A 15,972-nucleotide genomic window follows, 5' to 3' on the forward strand; every position below is an offset into this window, starting at 1 on the left:
TGACTGGGTTACTCTTGCCTAAGACTTTAAGGTGAAGGTTGTTTTGTTTAACCTGAGTCAACTGTGTGCTTAAAACAGCGGCTAATGTCTAGCTGTGGTTGTGGGAGAGAGACTGGGAATAGAAGAAACTCCAGAAGGAGTTAAAAGTATGACATAACCCTCCAAGCCCCTTTTCACCGGAGCAAGCACTAAGAGCGCCCTGTCATCTCTCCTGTCTTTCTCACAATACCAGCCCCAGTGGAGCTGGTGTGGAGGGACAAAGGTGGAATCCCAAAGTCTCCACACACACAGCGTGCCCAGGGATGTGGCGATGGCTAATTACAGGAATGGGAATAGTAGATTCAAGAATTATCGCTGCAGCCTGCTGCCTTGATTCCAATCTGGGGAGAAGTGTCCGGAAACCTTAGGAGTTGGGGTGAGCGGCGGGGGCGGGTCCGGGCCCGAGGGGCGGGGCGACGATGCTCCGCCCCGGGAAGCCTGCCCAGCGCTGCTGCGCTGGCCCTGCGCTCATTTAGGGCTCGGATCGGGGAAAGTGGAGTGAGTATCCAGCCCGGGTTTGAAGGCAGGTGGCGAGATGAGGCGGGCTCCAGCGTTCCTGAGCGCAGCCGAGGTGCAGGACCACCTTCGCAGCTCCAGCCTCCTCATCCCGCCTTTGGAGACCGCTCTAGCCAACTTCTCCAGAGGTCCCGATGGAGGGGTCATGCAGCCGGTGCGCACCGTGGTACCGGTGGCCAAGCACCGAGGGTGAGTGAAGAAGAGACTAGAAGGGGATGGGAGAAAGGGTTTCGAAAGACGAGGAGGAACCCAAGGGAAGAGGTGGGAGAAGAGAGGAGAGGTCTTGCTTGATCTCTGCTAATGACAGCTGCTGCTTAAGGAGCACTACCCTCCGGCCCTGTGCCAAGAGGTCGCTTTACAGGTGCCACCTGCTGTGATTCAACTCGCCCGCCCGCCGTCCTTACTTAGCAGGGGAGGAGGTCCTGAGGTACTCTGCTAGCTGAAAACTGGGACTCAGAGAGGTAAAGTGATTTACTGAAGCTTACACAGCTGAGAAGTGGCAGGGCTATGATGGCTTTCTGGTCCGGAGCCAGGCTGGAAGTCCCGCCCCAGAGAAGGGCAGAAGGGCAGAGGAGTGAGGGCACAGGGAGCGGCGTGCCAGCAGTGATGGAGGAAGGCAGATGAATGAGACTTTATAGATCACTTAGCATTGACTGGAAGGAGTTGAAACTTTCTCTCTCTCTCTCTCTCTCTCTCTCTCTCTCTCTCTCTCTCTCTCTCTCTCTCTCTCTCCTTCAGCTTCCTGGGAGTCATGCCAGCCTACAGTGCTGCTGAGGATGCACTCACCACCAAGTTAGTCACCTTCTACGAGGGCCACAGCAACACATCCACCGTCCCCTCCCACCAGGCTTCAGTGCTTCTCTTTGATCCCAGCAATGGCTCCCTGCTGGCGGTGAGCAACCTTTTCTCCCTTGGGGCAGAGTGGGTAGAGCAAGTCCCCCCTGGAGTAGAGAGAGTGTCCCTTGGGCCCAGAATTAAGCCTAAAAGCTAGTTCTCCGTGAGAAGTAACATATAATCGCAAGTGATCAGACATGAGACCGCAAAGGTGACCTACCGCAGCATCTGTTTCTAGGACTGCTTTGAGCCCACAGAGGCTGCAAGTGTGTGGCTGTGGAAATAACAATCCTGTTATTCGTGTTTGTGTTCTCGTCACACACTCAGACACTCCAAACTCACAGCTTGAACTAAAGCAGTAGCTGAGGAAACATTTGTTCATTGAACCCCTCCCCCAGGGGACTATCCCCTAGCCTGTGGGTGTCTTTCTGACATCTGTTTTAGGAAGGTGTGAAAAGAGCAGTAGCTCACATTTGTGTGTGTGTGTGTGTGTGTGTGTGTGTGAGAGAGAGAGAGAGAGAGAGAGAGAGAGAGAGAGAGAGAGAGAGAGAAGAGAAACACGCAGGGTTCTACACATTACCTGTATAATTAAAACCAGCCAGGAAGTACATAATATTGTTCCCCCATTTTGGAGACTAGGAGTGAGTCACAGCAGCTGTGCTCAACTTACCCCCCTACTAAGCAATGCTGGCCTTCAGACCTCTTCCTTCTAAGACAATGGTGTATCAAGTCCTAGACTATGTTCTACTGCCCTGTCTGTCTGTCTGTTTGCCATGTCCCAGGCCAGCCTCACACACATGATCTTCCTGCCTCAGCTTGCCAAGTGGTAAGTGTGAACAAGGTGCTTCCCCTTTAATTTTTGTCAAGGTCCCTGAGGCTCAGGTTAGTAGAGATCCTTGGCTTGAGGTCAGACAGCCGGTAAGTGAAGATCACTCCATCTGACTAACACTGGGGTGATACTCTAACTCTTAGAGGGCTCCGAGCAGGCTCTCAGACTCCCAACCCCTTTCCTTCTCTGAATGTCCGAAGCCCTAAGGAGTCTAGCCAGACTAGCGCTTCTTTCCCAACCTGTGCTCACCTGGTGGCAGTAGGTAGCATCTATGCTGCCTGTGACAATGAAGTTCCACTTCTGGAATCTCCACCTTTCGCACTAGATGGCAGGGCTTTGGGGCTCTGTTGAATATTCTGTAGCTACCGGATTCGGCTTCGTGCCTGTAAAACGAGAATAATAGCACTTGCTTTTTGAGAGTCGGCTGAGATGAGTGAAAGGGTGGCAGTTATTGTTGGCCAGGCAAAATGTTCAGCCCTCCTTGGGCATCAGAACTTCCTGGGAAGCCTTGGAAACCAAGGATAGCTGGATCCCACCCCTAGGGACTCAATTTTCTTGGTTCTCCTTGTGCCAGGAATGGGTCCCAAGACCTTGACCACTGAGCTGCATACCCCAAGCCAAAGAGTCAGCCTGAGTCATTCTGAAGCCCGTGGGTTCTGGGAATAGTGTCTTTCCAAAGCTCCTGAGGTGTGAAGTGACAATAATATCCCTGAAGTTTCACCTCGGCTTGGAGATCTGAGAATCCCAGGGCAAGAACACAAGAGGGGTGATGCTTGAGTGCTTCATGTACACAGCGGCTTCCCTGTATGCAGATGTGTTTAGCGCTCACTCTCAGTACCCTCTGCCCTTTGGCATCCTCTTCATTTTTGCAGGTGAAGAGTCCAATGCATAGAGAGTAGTGCTCAAAGCCGCAGGGCTCCTAAGTGGAGGAATCGCATCTGAGCTGACCCCAAGTCTCATATTCACTGTAGCTCCACAGAGCTGCCCGGAGCTGCCTTCAGAGTGGCTCCTCTGGGTTGCAGTCCCAGGAGGGCACCTTCCTCACTGTCTTTCCTTCCTCCAAGGTCATGGATGGAAACGTCATAACTGCAAAGAGAACAGCAGCTGTGTCTGCCATCGCCACGAAGGTAAGACCAGTGGCTGCACTGCGCTAGCCAGATTAGATCTGGAGAGGGGAGGAACATATTGCTGCCTCTGTTCATAGCTGGAACTCTGCGTACCAATATGAGTTATTAAGAAAGCACAGCAATTCACAAAGTTACTGATTGTGTGCCACGTAATTCCAAACACCTCCAATGCACAATTCCCTATCTTCCTATCTCAAAAAGAAAAGTGGAAAGTGATTTGACTTTTTAAAAAGTTAAATGGTATTAATCTGGGATAACGGTGCACAACTATACTCCCAGCAATTGGAGATGAGGCAGGAGGATCACCATGAGTTATAGGACAGCCTGGTCTACATAATGAGACCATATCTCAGAAGAGTAAGTGGAAGAAAATGGAGTTTTGTGGGAATGATTAGAATTTGTTTTGTTTTGTTTTGTTTTGTTTTTTCATTAAGAAGGACAAGGGCTTAGAATGCTGGTTTTCCTAGGTATAACAGAAGTGCCACGGCCCAAGGGAGGGTTGGCATGACAAATCAGGTGTTTAGATTATTTAGAAGGTGGATGGCTCCTGAGTAACAACACCTAAGGGTAACCTGTTCTCCACAGGCATGTGCACACATGTCACACACACACATGTACACACACACACACACACACACACACACACACACACACACACACACGGAGTGTCCATCTCATACGGTCCTTGCTCAGACCAACTGAGATCATGAGAGTTGAGAACTGGCACACAGTAGGTCCTCAGTGAAGGCTCCTTCCTCTGCAGAAGGCAAGTGGAAACAAAGTGACATCCCTCTGGTGCCCACCAGCTCTTGAGGGTAGCTGAAGCCTCCTGGCCACCTGACGTTCGGCTGTTTTTGCTTTTACCCGCTGACCTTTGCCACCCTGTTTCCTCTCAGCTTTTGAAACCCCCAAACAGTGACGTGCTGTGCATCCTTGGGGCTGGGGTCCAGGCGTACAGTCATTACGAGATCTTCACAGAACAGTTCTCCTTCAAGGAGGTGAGTGAGGCTGGGGTCTGGGGAGGGAGGAGATGGGCCAGGGGCCTCTGGGTACCACCCAACACAGGCAAACAGCGGGGTGAGTCCAGTGTAGATCACCTTTACCTTTATGACTTCCCCATGGAGATGAGAACTGGGACGCCTGACCACCTCTTTTCAGACTCGTGGCTCACAGGACACACACCTGGGGATGCCACCAGCCACCCAAGTGATTCTGTGACACTCCTTGGGTGTCAGCTGCACTTCCAGCCCCTCCCCGTGCGTCTCTTAAAAGTCTCTGAGAAGCTTTAAGAATTTAGGGCCGTGGATCCAGAATCAGATCGAGGCCTGGTGAGCAGAGGACACAGCTTCCTTCTGCTGCTGTCGGCAGATCTTGCCACCTCCCACCTGCTGTGGCCCTCGCTTCGCTGGAAATGTTCAATGATTTTTTTTTCATTTTAATGTATGCCTGTGAGAGTGGTGGAAGTGATGTGAAGTGTGCGTTTTTATGATAAAAATAATCCTGCTGTCTTGAGAAATATGGATTGTAATAATAAGAAGAAAAATAACCATTTACCTGTTTGCAAAGACTGGCAAGTAGTTTCCAGGCTTCTCTCATCTGCATCTTCCAGCAGCTTTAACCTTGTTGGAGGCACACAGTGTGTATCACACATTTTCGTCAATGGTTCCAACATCACTGTTGCAGATTACCTAAATTTTGCATAATATTTGCACAGTTTTCTATCAGAAAAGATGACATAGCAGTGACTTATTACTGGGTGTGTTGAGTCATTCACCCTACTTGATGAGCTTAGATGTAAAGCTAATTTTTCCATATTTCCTGATGAGAGAGTCTTTGGGCCTTATTTTCAGTTGAAGACTGGCAGCCTCTGACCCAGACAGTGAAACTCGTTAGTAAACTCACAAGAACACCGCTCTTGATGCTGCCAGCATCCATCTACCTCCAGCCCAGCACCTTCCAGGATTCTGTGGCTTTCATAATTGGTCTTTTTGTCAGTTACACCATTCACCTAAAATACGTTTGCTTTTCGATCCTTCCCTATACGTCAATGATCAAGCTCTTCCAAGACAAAGCAGTCTTTTCATGAGTCTTGTATCTGCTGACACTCCAATGCAGGGCTTCAAACATAGACTAGGTTCCACACTGTCTTTGCCCAGTTATCATTTCCATTTCACAGATGTGGAAACTGAGGCTGAATGGGAGGGGAAATCATCGCAGGGATAGCATAAAGGAAGAATTGGTGCCAAGCCTGCATGGCTCCAGACCCTTCTTTGTAATCATTAAGCCATCAAGGCTGTGTCCTGGCCCAAGACTGGAAAGTACCCACTTTCTTTAAAGGAGAGGTCATTTTCATTTGTCTGAGCAGATATCGGTTCAGATTAATACTGTGTTCTTGATCAAATGTCCATTCTTTAAAGACACCTTTGTCACCACCTCAGAGCAGTGTCAGTTGGTGTGACATACGCAGTAAAGAAATGCATCAGTGTGTCCCTTTTGTTACCCACTCTAAGGTGAGAATATGGAACCGCACTAGGGAAAACGCAGAGAAGTTTGCAAGCACAGTGCAAGGAGATGTTCGAGTCTGTTCATCGGTGCAGGAGGCTGTGGCAGGTGCTGATGTCATCATCACAGTCACCATGGCAACAGAGCCCATTTTATTTGGTGAATGGGTGAAGCCGGGGGCTCACATCAATGGTAAGTAGAAAGGCTTCAAGTTTGCAAACTGGACCCAGGCTCTGTTTGTAAAAGTGCTTTCTCCATCATACAGAATGCTCAAATCTTTTAGTTTTTCTCTGAGTCAGGGTCTCGCTATACAACTTGACTAGCTTTAAACTTGCTATCCTCCTGCCTCAGCCTCCTGAGTGTTTAGATTATAGGTGTCTATCCCCAGTCCTGTCTGTGCCTGCTTTTTTAAGGGTACCAGAAGTATATGAGCCTACACTGAAGTGCAAGGCGACAAGATGGAGAATTGAAGGCAAGCCTAGGCGATTTACAGAGAACCTGTTTCAGAACCCAAAGGCAAGGGAAAGATGAGATAGGCCCGGAAAACTGTGTCTCAAAATGTGAAAGGAAAATTAAATGTAAAACTGGCGAATATTTCACTAATTAATGTCCTGTGGGATGGAACATTGCCACAAATGGTCAGCTATAACTTCATTCTTAAATATGACAACATTCAAATCCTAATGGACAAACAGTGCTTCATTTTGGTTTGTTTGGATGGACTTTTTGAGACAAAGTCCCTCTGTGTGACCTTGAACTTGTAATCTTCCCTCCTGTGCCTCCCAAGACTTACACGACAAGCCTGATCCACCACTCTGGTCTCAATAGTTTGTTCTTAACATATAGAACTATAAACAATTTCCAAAAATAACCATAGCACAAAAAGGATTTAACGTGACATATGGTGTTTTAAATATGTGTAATAGGAGGTGGAGTCGGAGAGGGTATTCTAAGCATAAGGACACTTGGGGCCTCTGAAGATCTTCAAATAACCTTAGAGATTATCGAAAGAAATGGGCTCTACAAAATACTTAACTATTGTAGATGTCTGTCGGGTGTGTGTGCATGTGCATGTGAACCCTTAAGTGTTTGTAGTGTATGTATGTGTGTGTGTTGATGTTCGATGTTCTACAGTTACTCTCCATCTTATTTTTGAGACATGTTTCTCACAGCAGCCAGCACTCACTAATTAGCTAGACTGGCTGGCCAGAGAACTGCAGGGATCACCTACTTCTGTCTAGTGTCTACCCACCCCACAGTGTCACAGATATGAATAACCATGACCACTGTTTTTACATGGATGCTGGGTACATAATTCCACAGCAAGTTCTTTACTGTTTGATCTGCCTCCCCAACCCTCTTGATTGTGATATATAAATATTTCATATGTATATATAATATATATGTTATGTATGTATAATGTATATATGTTATATATAGTTACTTAATCCTTACAGCAACCTTTTAAGATAAGAGACAATGATTATTATAACCCCTAGTTTATAGGTGGGTAAACCAAAGCAGGGAGACATTCAGTAACTTTCAAGAGTCAGAGACTCTTGAGGACAAAGTTGGGTTTGAACTGAGGTAGTCTGTCCTCAGAGCTGGCTCTGGGCTCTTGAACAGTACTCAACATTATCTTCCAATAAGAAGTCTGTCTTTGATTGCCAGGCAGCCATCCAGCCAAGGATTGAGGATTCTAGCAGTGCTCCACCATGTAATGACAAGAACATGGTGTCATCTCAGAAGCTGAGTGCTCTGCACACATAGGCAGATGAGCAGGCAGGAATCAAGTCGAGAGATTGTGTGTTCATTCATAAATGTTTACTGGCTCTAGTCGAGAGATTGTGTGTTCATTCATAAATGTTTACTGGCTCTACTCCATGGGACAGCCATTGTTCTAGCTGCTGGGGGGATGCCACAGTAAATGGAGCATCCGAGGTCATGGCTTTCCTCTTGGCTTTATTCTGCTTGTGAGGAGGCTGTACAACAAACAGGATGCTCTAAGAGCCTGACAGTGGATGCAGAAGGGGGAAGTTGAGGTAGATCCTTTTGATCCACTTGCCAGAAAAGCTGCCTGGGGAGGTGACTTGGGGCTGTGACCTAAATGATAAGGAAGAGCAAGTCGTGTCAAGCACTGAAAAGAGGGTGTTCTAGGCAGACAGAAGACTACAAGCAAGGGCTATGAGGGGGAGTGAACACAGCAATTTGAGGACTAGGCCGAACTGAAGTCAAGGTCTCAGTCTGCAGGGAACTGATGCCATGATACAGGTCCAAGAAGAAGCTAAGAGATGGCTTAGTTGGCAGGTAAACAGTGGATCGAGATGTGCTTCTTGGAATCAAAACTGTCTGGAAGGACTTGAAGAATCCAGAGGGACAGTTCTTGGTGAAATGTGTTCCCAAGGGCAGAACTGAAGCTGCAGCTGACTGACTTGGTTTTTATTTTGTTTTCAAACTTAACACAACCAGTGAGAATCCATTCAAGGTTAGGCTGGTCCTCTGCTTAAAGTCTCGGAAGGATGAAATCTGTGTTCACTGGGCTATAAACTCATCTAGTATCAAAGGTCCTCTTCCAGGCTCTTATGGTAGCAGGATCCAGCCCATATATTATAGACAGAGGACCTGTTTCTAGAGGTTACTTTTAGTTCCCAAGCACCTTCCACCACCCCCAAAGCCAGCTACAATGAGTTCTTTAAATTCATTGTCTATCTATCTATCTATCTGTCTGTCTGTCTGTCTGTCTGTCTGTCTATCTATCTACATATCTATTTCAATATCTATATATTTCTAGAAGGGGATGGCCTGATATGGAGTCAAGATACTTCTTTTTGTGATCCCTTGATCTAGGGACAAAGTTTCTTTGTGTGTTCACAGATCTTTCAAATATGCTTTATTAAAGTGTGTCTCAGTGATAACAGTGAAACACCAAAGACATTTTAGTTGTTTATAGCTCTGCTAAAGGGCAGGCCTGGCTCTAACCTCCCCCACACATTACACTTCTTTACTCCTAGACCCACATCCCATTCATTTCATCAGCAAGTCTTCCAAGATCTTCACTCTTTCTAGCCCCGCTGAAGCAAGGCCAAGTTCTGATCTGGGTCAAACTGCTAATTTCTGTTTGGTCCACTTGCGTCTGCCTGAGTGGCCTCACACAGCCCTTTGGGAATTCATCCTGCTGGAGGCAGGGGCTGTCTGTAAAAAGCAGGGAAGGGGGCAGCCCCAGAAACTGGGAGCTTTTCCCACCACCTTATGATTTATTTACAAGCTTCATTAGTGGGTACTTTTGTTCTATAGACTCCCCCACCAACAGCCTTCAAGATGAGCATCGTTACACTGCTTTCTGGAAATCAGAGTTCATAATGACAGAAAAGAGAACAAATGAGGACATGGACAGCACTCTAAGGAGGCACATAAATGCTGCCTTGTATTTGGATAAAATTTTATAATATTTCAAAGACCACCTAGCTACCCTGTCTCCAGCCAGCAGGCTGCTTGGTTTGGATGACAGAATAACATATGCAAATAGATTTCCTGCTCCTCTTCATAAACAGTGGGGAGAGAGGGCTGTCTGGTAACAGAGGATATGCACTCATACATAACAGTCATTAGCTAGAGCTGGATATGACTGTCCCCTGGAGAAATATGCGCTCTCTTCTGCGTGACCAGGACAACAATATTTCCAATCTCTCTGTTGGCTTTGTTCCTGTTCATTTCTTCCTGGCTCTGCAGGCATTTGGTTACAGCCTGTGCATTATCCTATGTCCTTGTAACAGGAGACATGATACAATGGATTCATTGCTCCCGTCTGCAGAAGGACAAGGTCAATGATCAAGGCCTAATAGCCCGTTTGTGTTTTGTGGGGTGTTTAGTTTGTTTTGTTTTTTCTTCCTCCTCCCAGATCCTCCTTTTCATCCTCCTTATCCTCCTCTTCCTGCTCTTTTTCTTTTAAAAAACATGTATGCACACATGCATGACCCCCCACCCCCAACACACACACATACGGAAGTCAGAGGACAAACTCAGCTATCGGTTCTGCCTCCCACTTTGTTTGAGACAGCATCTCTTGCTGTTCACCTATGTGTTCTCCAAGCTAACTGGCCTCAGAGGTTCCAGGGATTCTCCTGTTTCTGCCTCCCACTGGGATCCCAGATGTGCACTATGGCGTTCAGCTTTCTGCAGATTCTGGAGAGTTCAGTTCAGGTGGTCACATTTGCATGCTATGTGCTTTACCCACAGGGTCATTCCCCCATCATCAGTCTTCTTTTTGTCAAGACCATCTCAAGTCCAGGTTTTCTCTCTTCTCCCCCTTCTGCCAGTACTGGGGATTGACCTTAGGGGCTCACACATGCAGGGCAGGTGCTGTGCCACGGAGCTACAGTTACAGCCCTCCCAACTGTCTTTTTCTTACGGCTTCTTTGTGGCCTTAACACTGGCCTCTTTGTCAAGACTACAGAAAAAAACAGTTTCAGGTGAGGAACAGGGATGACTGAGAAGCAAACCCACTGAAGACAAGGAGCAGTGGGTCTCGGTTCTGTGGCTTCTGCAATTGGCTGCTACTCCTGGGAAGAGGAGACCCTGGAGTGAAAGCCCGGAGCTCTCTCTGATCCAGATTCATTGATGACTTGGGTAGCAGGCCCCTTCACTCTTCACAGCTTCAATGTGTGCAGCTATGAATGGAATCAGACACTGGAGACTACATGAGGTCCATAAATAGCACACATGGAAAACACAACATGGACAGCATTTGCCTTAGAAGTGAGTGCTGTGCTGGAGAGATGGCTCAGTGGTTAGGAATATGTACTGCTCTTGCAGAGGACCTGAATTCAGCTCCTTCCATCCATGTTGGGTGGCTCACAACTGCCTATAAATCCGGTTCTAAAGAGCATCTGACCTCTGACCTACTCAGGCACCTGCACTCACATGCACATACCCACACCAGACACACACACATAAATTTAAAATAATGAAAGTAAATCTTTTTTTTAAAAAACAATGAGTGCTGCTAAGTGACCTTAAAATCTTGCAGGAATGAAGTAGGGTGTGAGATAGAAAAAAAGAGCTTTGGAGATGGTTCAGTTCATAAAGGGCTCACCGTGAGCATCAGAGCCTGAGTTTAATTCCCAGGGATGGAGGTGTGCACTTGTAGTCCCAGTGCTGGGAAGGTGGAGATGGAAAAATCTCCACTGGGGCTCACTAGCCAGCCAGCTTGGCCTGACAGAAAGCTTTGTGTCCCAGTGAGGGGTCCTGTCTCACAAAACAAGATAGACAGCCATCTGGAGGACCAACATCCTTAATCTCTGACTTTCAGATGCACCTGTACATATATGCACGTGCACCTGCACACACACACACACACACACACACACACACACACACACACACGTGTAATTTTTAAAACAATAAGGAAAAATTGTAGGTGTTCCTTTTAACAAATATTCTATCTTGCTGATTGGGAAGAGCTTGGTCTAAGAGATGAGAAGGAATTCTGGTCTAAATATCCCAACTGGTCCCCTGCTCAACTCTTTCTGTTAATATGTCCTAGGATTTTCCTGGGCTCAGAGTCTGTTTTGCTATCTTGTAGCCGTTGGAGCCAGCAGACCTGACTGGCGAGAACTGGATGACGAGCTCATGAAGCAAGCGGTGCTGTACGTGGACTCCCGGGAGGCCGCCCTGAAGGAGTCAGGGGACGTTCTGTTGTCAGGGGTGAGCCACTCATGGGCAGAACATTGACTGGCCCTGGCCTGGTTCCCAGGGTTTCACTGCTTTCCCCTCTGGACCTTGGTCATCTCACCTTCTGGTGAGGAAGACATTCCTAAACATCTTGCAGCACTTTTTAATCCTATTCTAGAAAAACATAGCCATATGGCTATGACATGTGTCTTCTTGTCCTTCTGCTTGGAGGGAGAGTTGATTTTTTTTTCCAGTTTGCTGTGCGATCAGGTGGTGGGATGGGAAGTCTGTTGCAGCCTGGAAACCTTTCTGATATGACAGCACAGTAGGACTGTGTATCCCCTGGCTGCCTGTGCCCACTTATAATCAGGATATGGAAGCAAGAAGAGGCTGCCAAAGTGTATGGTCAGATACTAGCACACCAACTTCTTCACAGACAGGGACTTGGCAGGCAGCCTCCAGACACAATGATCTCTGTGTCCACGGAATCAAAAACACAAGTGCTACCCCCAAAGGATACCAGACGGCAGATGCTTCCTAACACCATCCAGTTCACAGATGGCCTTTTCAAAAATTGCTTTTATACTCTCCTATTCAGGAAGGTCCTGTGCTGGCCTGGGATGGTGGCTTCAGCCCTAGTTAGCATGCATTTGTTTCACAGGCTGACATCTTCGCTGAGCTTGGAGAAGTGATATCAGGAGTGAAGCCTGCACAGTGTGAGAAGACCACGGTGTTCAAATCCTTGGGTAAGACCCACAGATTGCTCCCTGGGCACAAATACAACCAGAGCACAAGGCAGATGAAAGGAGAAATGAATGGGTCGCCAGGCTCTGTGGGTGAATGGTTGGGAAATCACTGCAGAGTCCATCATTTGGATCAATCATTTACATGTTTGGGTGGAGTAGGTAAGCCTATGAACTCTGGAGTTGGGCAGTCCTGGATTAGATTCCTTCTATAGCATGCACTGGATATGTGACCTTAGGCAAGTGATCAGATGTCTAAAGAGCCATAGTTTACTCACCACCTGTTACCTTGAGTTCTTGTGACATCAGTGAGCTATACAAGGAAAAATTTGCACACAGCCAGTGTTGTACTAAATCACTCAGGTTAGACATAAATGGATTTAGAAGTCGATATACCTCAGAGGAAGAGATCAGGGAACAAATCTTTTAACAGCTACAGGGAAGTGATAGAAGCACCTGACCCAACGGAGATTGAAACAGGAAGTATCCAGCCTGAGACCCTTCATTTCCCCCTCCCCTCCCACCTGATGCTAATCCTGAGGAGTTCCAAACTGCATGGACCAGTATGGGTGGGAACTCAACAAAGGATGGGCTCACAGTGGAAAGTCTGCCCTTTGGATTAACTCTCTCATTCTGCCATGTTTGAAGAAACCGATGTCTGTGGGAACTGGAGTGATAATCAGCCATTACACTTAAAAATTTGTAAATTATAAGTGGTTAGTAAAGGGATACTACCAGGGCCCCTCACCTTCCATACTTCTTCACACTGAGCAGCAAAACCTTTAATGTGCCGGGCGGTGGTGGCGCACGCCTTTAATCCCAGCACTCGGGAGGCAGAGGCAGGCGGATCTCTGTGAGTTTGAGGCCAGCTTAGGCTACCAAGTGAGTTCCAGGAAAGGCACAAAGCTACACAGAGAAACCCTGTCTCGAAAAAACCAAAAAAAAAAAAAAAAAAACAAACAAAAAAACCCAAAAAAACAAAAAAAAAAAAACCTTTAATGTTTGCCACAGTTTTAAGAGTACTCTGGATGGTGGGGCATGGTGGCACACACTTTTAATCTCAGCACTAGGGAGGCAGAGGCAGGCAGATCTCTGTGAGTTCAAGACTAGTCTGATCTACATAACAAGTTCCAGTACATCCAGGACTATATAAAGAGACCCTATCTCAACACACACACATACACACACACACACACACACACACACACAGAAAGCAGGGGAGGAGGGGAGAATGAATGTTGGCCAGTAATGAAGCCACTACAGTGAAACAGTATTTGTTGGACGTGACAAGACTATTGTACACATGAGCTCACAATGCTTTTACCCTTGCACAAGACCTGTACAAGATCAAGCCAACCAAAAGCATGGATGGGGAATAGAGCTCATTAAGTCTCACCCCTAGCTTAGAAGCTATTGGCAACTGATGGCAGACTGGGTGTTGAAGAGTCAGTTTTTGTCAAGGTTGTGACCCTTGAGAGGCTGCCATGCACATACAAATAGCACTAAGGGTGCTTAGTTTTCAAAAAAAAAATGCAGGAAGTTTGGAGGGAAAAGTGTTGGGGGATGGGAAGGAATTAGAGGCAAGGAAAAGGAGAGAGGATTTGATCAACCCTGTAGTTGTATGAGCCATGAGCTACAAATAGTGTCTACATTGTTACATGATTGGAATGAGGTAAATAAAGGATAGCTTTCAAGACATGTAAGAACAATGGGAGAGATTGGGGAAGATGAGGTGACTTAGTCAGGAAAATGCTTGTCACACAAGCAGGATGGGCTGAGTTTATCCATGTAAAGTGCCAGATGTGGCAGCACATGGTTGAGCTGGTAATTCTGGTGTTGTGGAGGCAGAAGCAGGAAGATTCCCCTGGGGTTCACTGGCCAGCTAGTCTAGCTGAATCAGTGAGCTTGGTGAGAGACCCTGTCTCAGAACAAGATGAAAGACAAGTAAGATGAAGAACAATTTAGTTGAGGAAGATAGCTAACATCAACCTACAGCCATCAACCACACAGACGGGAAGGGGATGAAGTGTGTGTGTGTGTGTGTGGGTGGGTGGGAGGGAGATTCAAGTTGTAGTGTCCATAAATAAAATCTTGTCAAAACACAGACAGACTCATTTGCTTACCTGAGACCTATGGGTTCTTTCCCACTATAAGTACAGAACTGAACCGTTGTAACAGAGACCATATGACTTACAGAGATTAGACTATTCACTGAGCCTCTACTGAAATGTTGCTGACCTCTGAACTAGACCTTGGAGGTTATTAAATGTGGGTATTTCTTGCTTAGTATCATATTTCTTTTCTTGACCAGCCCTTTGTATACCGAGTCTGAGTGCACCTCCGGATAGCAGTTGCTATTATCCCTATGGGCTTAGCAGTATCCCCACACAGGGTATCAGAAGACAGCCAGGGTTCTTTGGAGCAAAGCTGTTCTGGAAGAAGAAGTGAATCAAATTTCTGTCCATTACAGGGATGGCAGTGGAAGACTTGGTGGCAGCCAAACTCGTGTATGATTCCTGGTCATCTGGCAAGTGAGAGGAAGGAGCTGTGCACTGAACTCCATTACAGCTCAGAGGCTGTCTCATGATGGATGTCCAGATCAACGAGGGAGCCTAGTCCCTGTGAACTGCAGTGGGTTTCCGTGAACAACTGCAGTGGTGTCATCTTTGAGTGCTGACATCCCTACTCGTGTTTGTAGTTGGGTAGCTAAACCAGGTAACTATTTCTCCTGTTACAAGGTGATGTCATCATTGCCTACTCTCCATCTCACTAGCTTTGTCTGTCTGTGAAATAAAGCATTTCCATTTCTTCAGTGTGTCCTTTGATAACTTCCTGTGAAAGGAAATGAAGAGGTCAAATGCTCACTCAATCCTTAGAGGAGGTGGAATAATATTTTCTCCATTTTAATTGAGTAGAACTTACCATAAAACGTGTGTGTGTGTGTGTGTGTGTGTGTGTGTGTGTGTGTGTGTGTGTGTGTGTGTGTGTTACCATGCTGGGAATCAGACCCAGAGACTCACACATGCTAGGCAAACACACTTCCACTAAACTATGTCTCTAGCATAGCTTATGACTTTAAGGTGTATCATTCAATGGGTTTGGGTGAGGTTTGTACAACCAAGTCCAGAATGATCCCATTCCCCGAAGAAACCTGGTTCTCACAGAATCATTGCCTGCTTTCTTCCCAGTCTCTGGTTTATACAGCTACAGATTTGCCTCTTCAAGAAATGTCACATACATCCAATCGCGTGTTACATAGCTTTATGTGTCTATTTTAAATGTTTAAAGAAACATAAATAAGGAGGCTCCTTTGGTCAAAGGTAGCAGAAACCACAACATCATGTGATTCACTTGAACCTAGTGAATCCATGGTGAAAACAATCCATTTGTTCTTTATAACTGAGAGGCCAGTGGCTCCATAAAGAGAACATGTCTCATGGCCAATAGATTAAAAAAAAAAAGTATCAGGAGTCTCCTATTTAGGTTCATTCCCCCAATCTGACTGATGAACTCTCCTTACTATGTAAGCTGTGGTAGGATATGGAGACAGTGTCTCAGGTGGTTTCTAGGGAACTAGAGGGGATCCAGGCATCTACAAAGATGATATGAGACAGAGGCAGGCTCAGAATTCCTTCCTATGACAACTGCTCTTGTGCCCATTATTGAAGACAAGCACAGCTTTAGTCCATAACAAAACACAGTATTTGTAAAC

At 46.6% G+C, this 15,972-nt stretch overlaps 1 protein-coding gene across 1 annotated transcript; it reads left to right on the plus strand.

Annotated features, from left to right (window-relative positions):
- Positions 1-489: 489 nt before the first annotated feature.
- Positions 490-15,072, plus strand: Crym (crystallin mu). The gene is made up of 8 exons (XM_059251311.1): positions 490-744; positions 1,294-1,447; positions 3,283-3,345; positions 4,242-4,343; positions 5,856-6,039; positions 11,429-11,550; positions 12,179-12,263; positions 14,731-15,072. The coding sequence occupies exons 1-8, from the start codon at positions 575-577 to the stop codon at positions 14,793-14,795; spliced, it is 945 nt and encodes a 314-aa protein (XP_059107294.1). The 5' UTR covers positions 490-574; the 3' UTR covers positions 14,796-15,072.
- The last annotated feature ends 900 nt before the right edge of the window (positions 15,073-15,972 follow it).

This window comes from Peromyscus eremicus, chromosome 1, assembly GCF_949786415.1.
Source record: "Peromyscus eremicus chromosome 1, PerEre_H2_v1, whole genome shotgun sequence".
Taxonomy (NCBI): domain Eukaryota; kingdom Metazoa; phylum Chordata; class Mammalia; order Rodentia; family Cricetidae; genus Peromyscus; species Peromyscus eremicus.

Bases quoted from the DNA above. Each gene is read 5' to 3' on its own strand.
- Crym (XM_059251311.1), top strand. From the start codon at position 575: ATGAGGCGGGCTCCAGCGTTCCTGAGCGCAGCCGAGGTGCAGGACCAC. The intron at 745-1,293 runs GTGAGTGAAGAA...TCTCTCCTTCAG, and splicing joins CCGGTGGCCAAGCACCGAGG to CTTCCTGGGAGTCATGCCAG. The intron at 1,448-3,282 runs GTGAGCAACCTT...CCTTCCTCCAAG, and splicing joins GCAATGGCTCCCTGCTGGCG to GTCATGGATGGAAACGTCAT.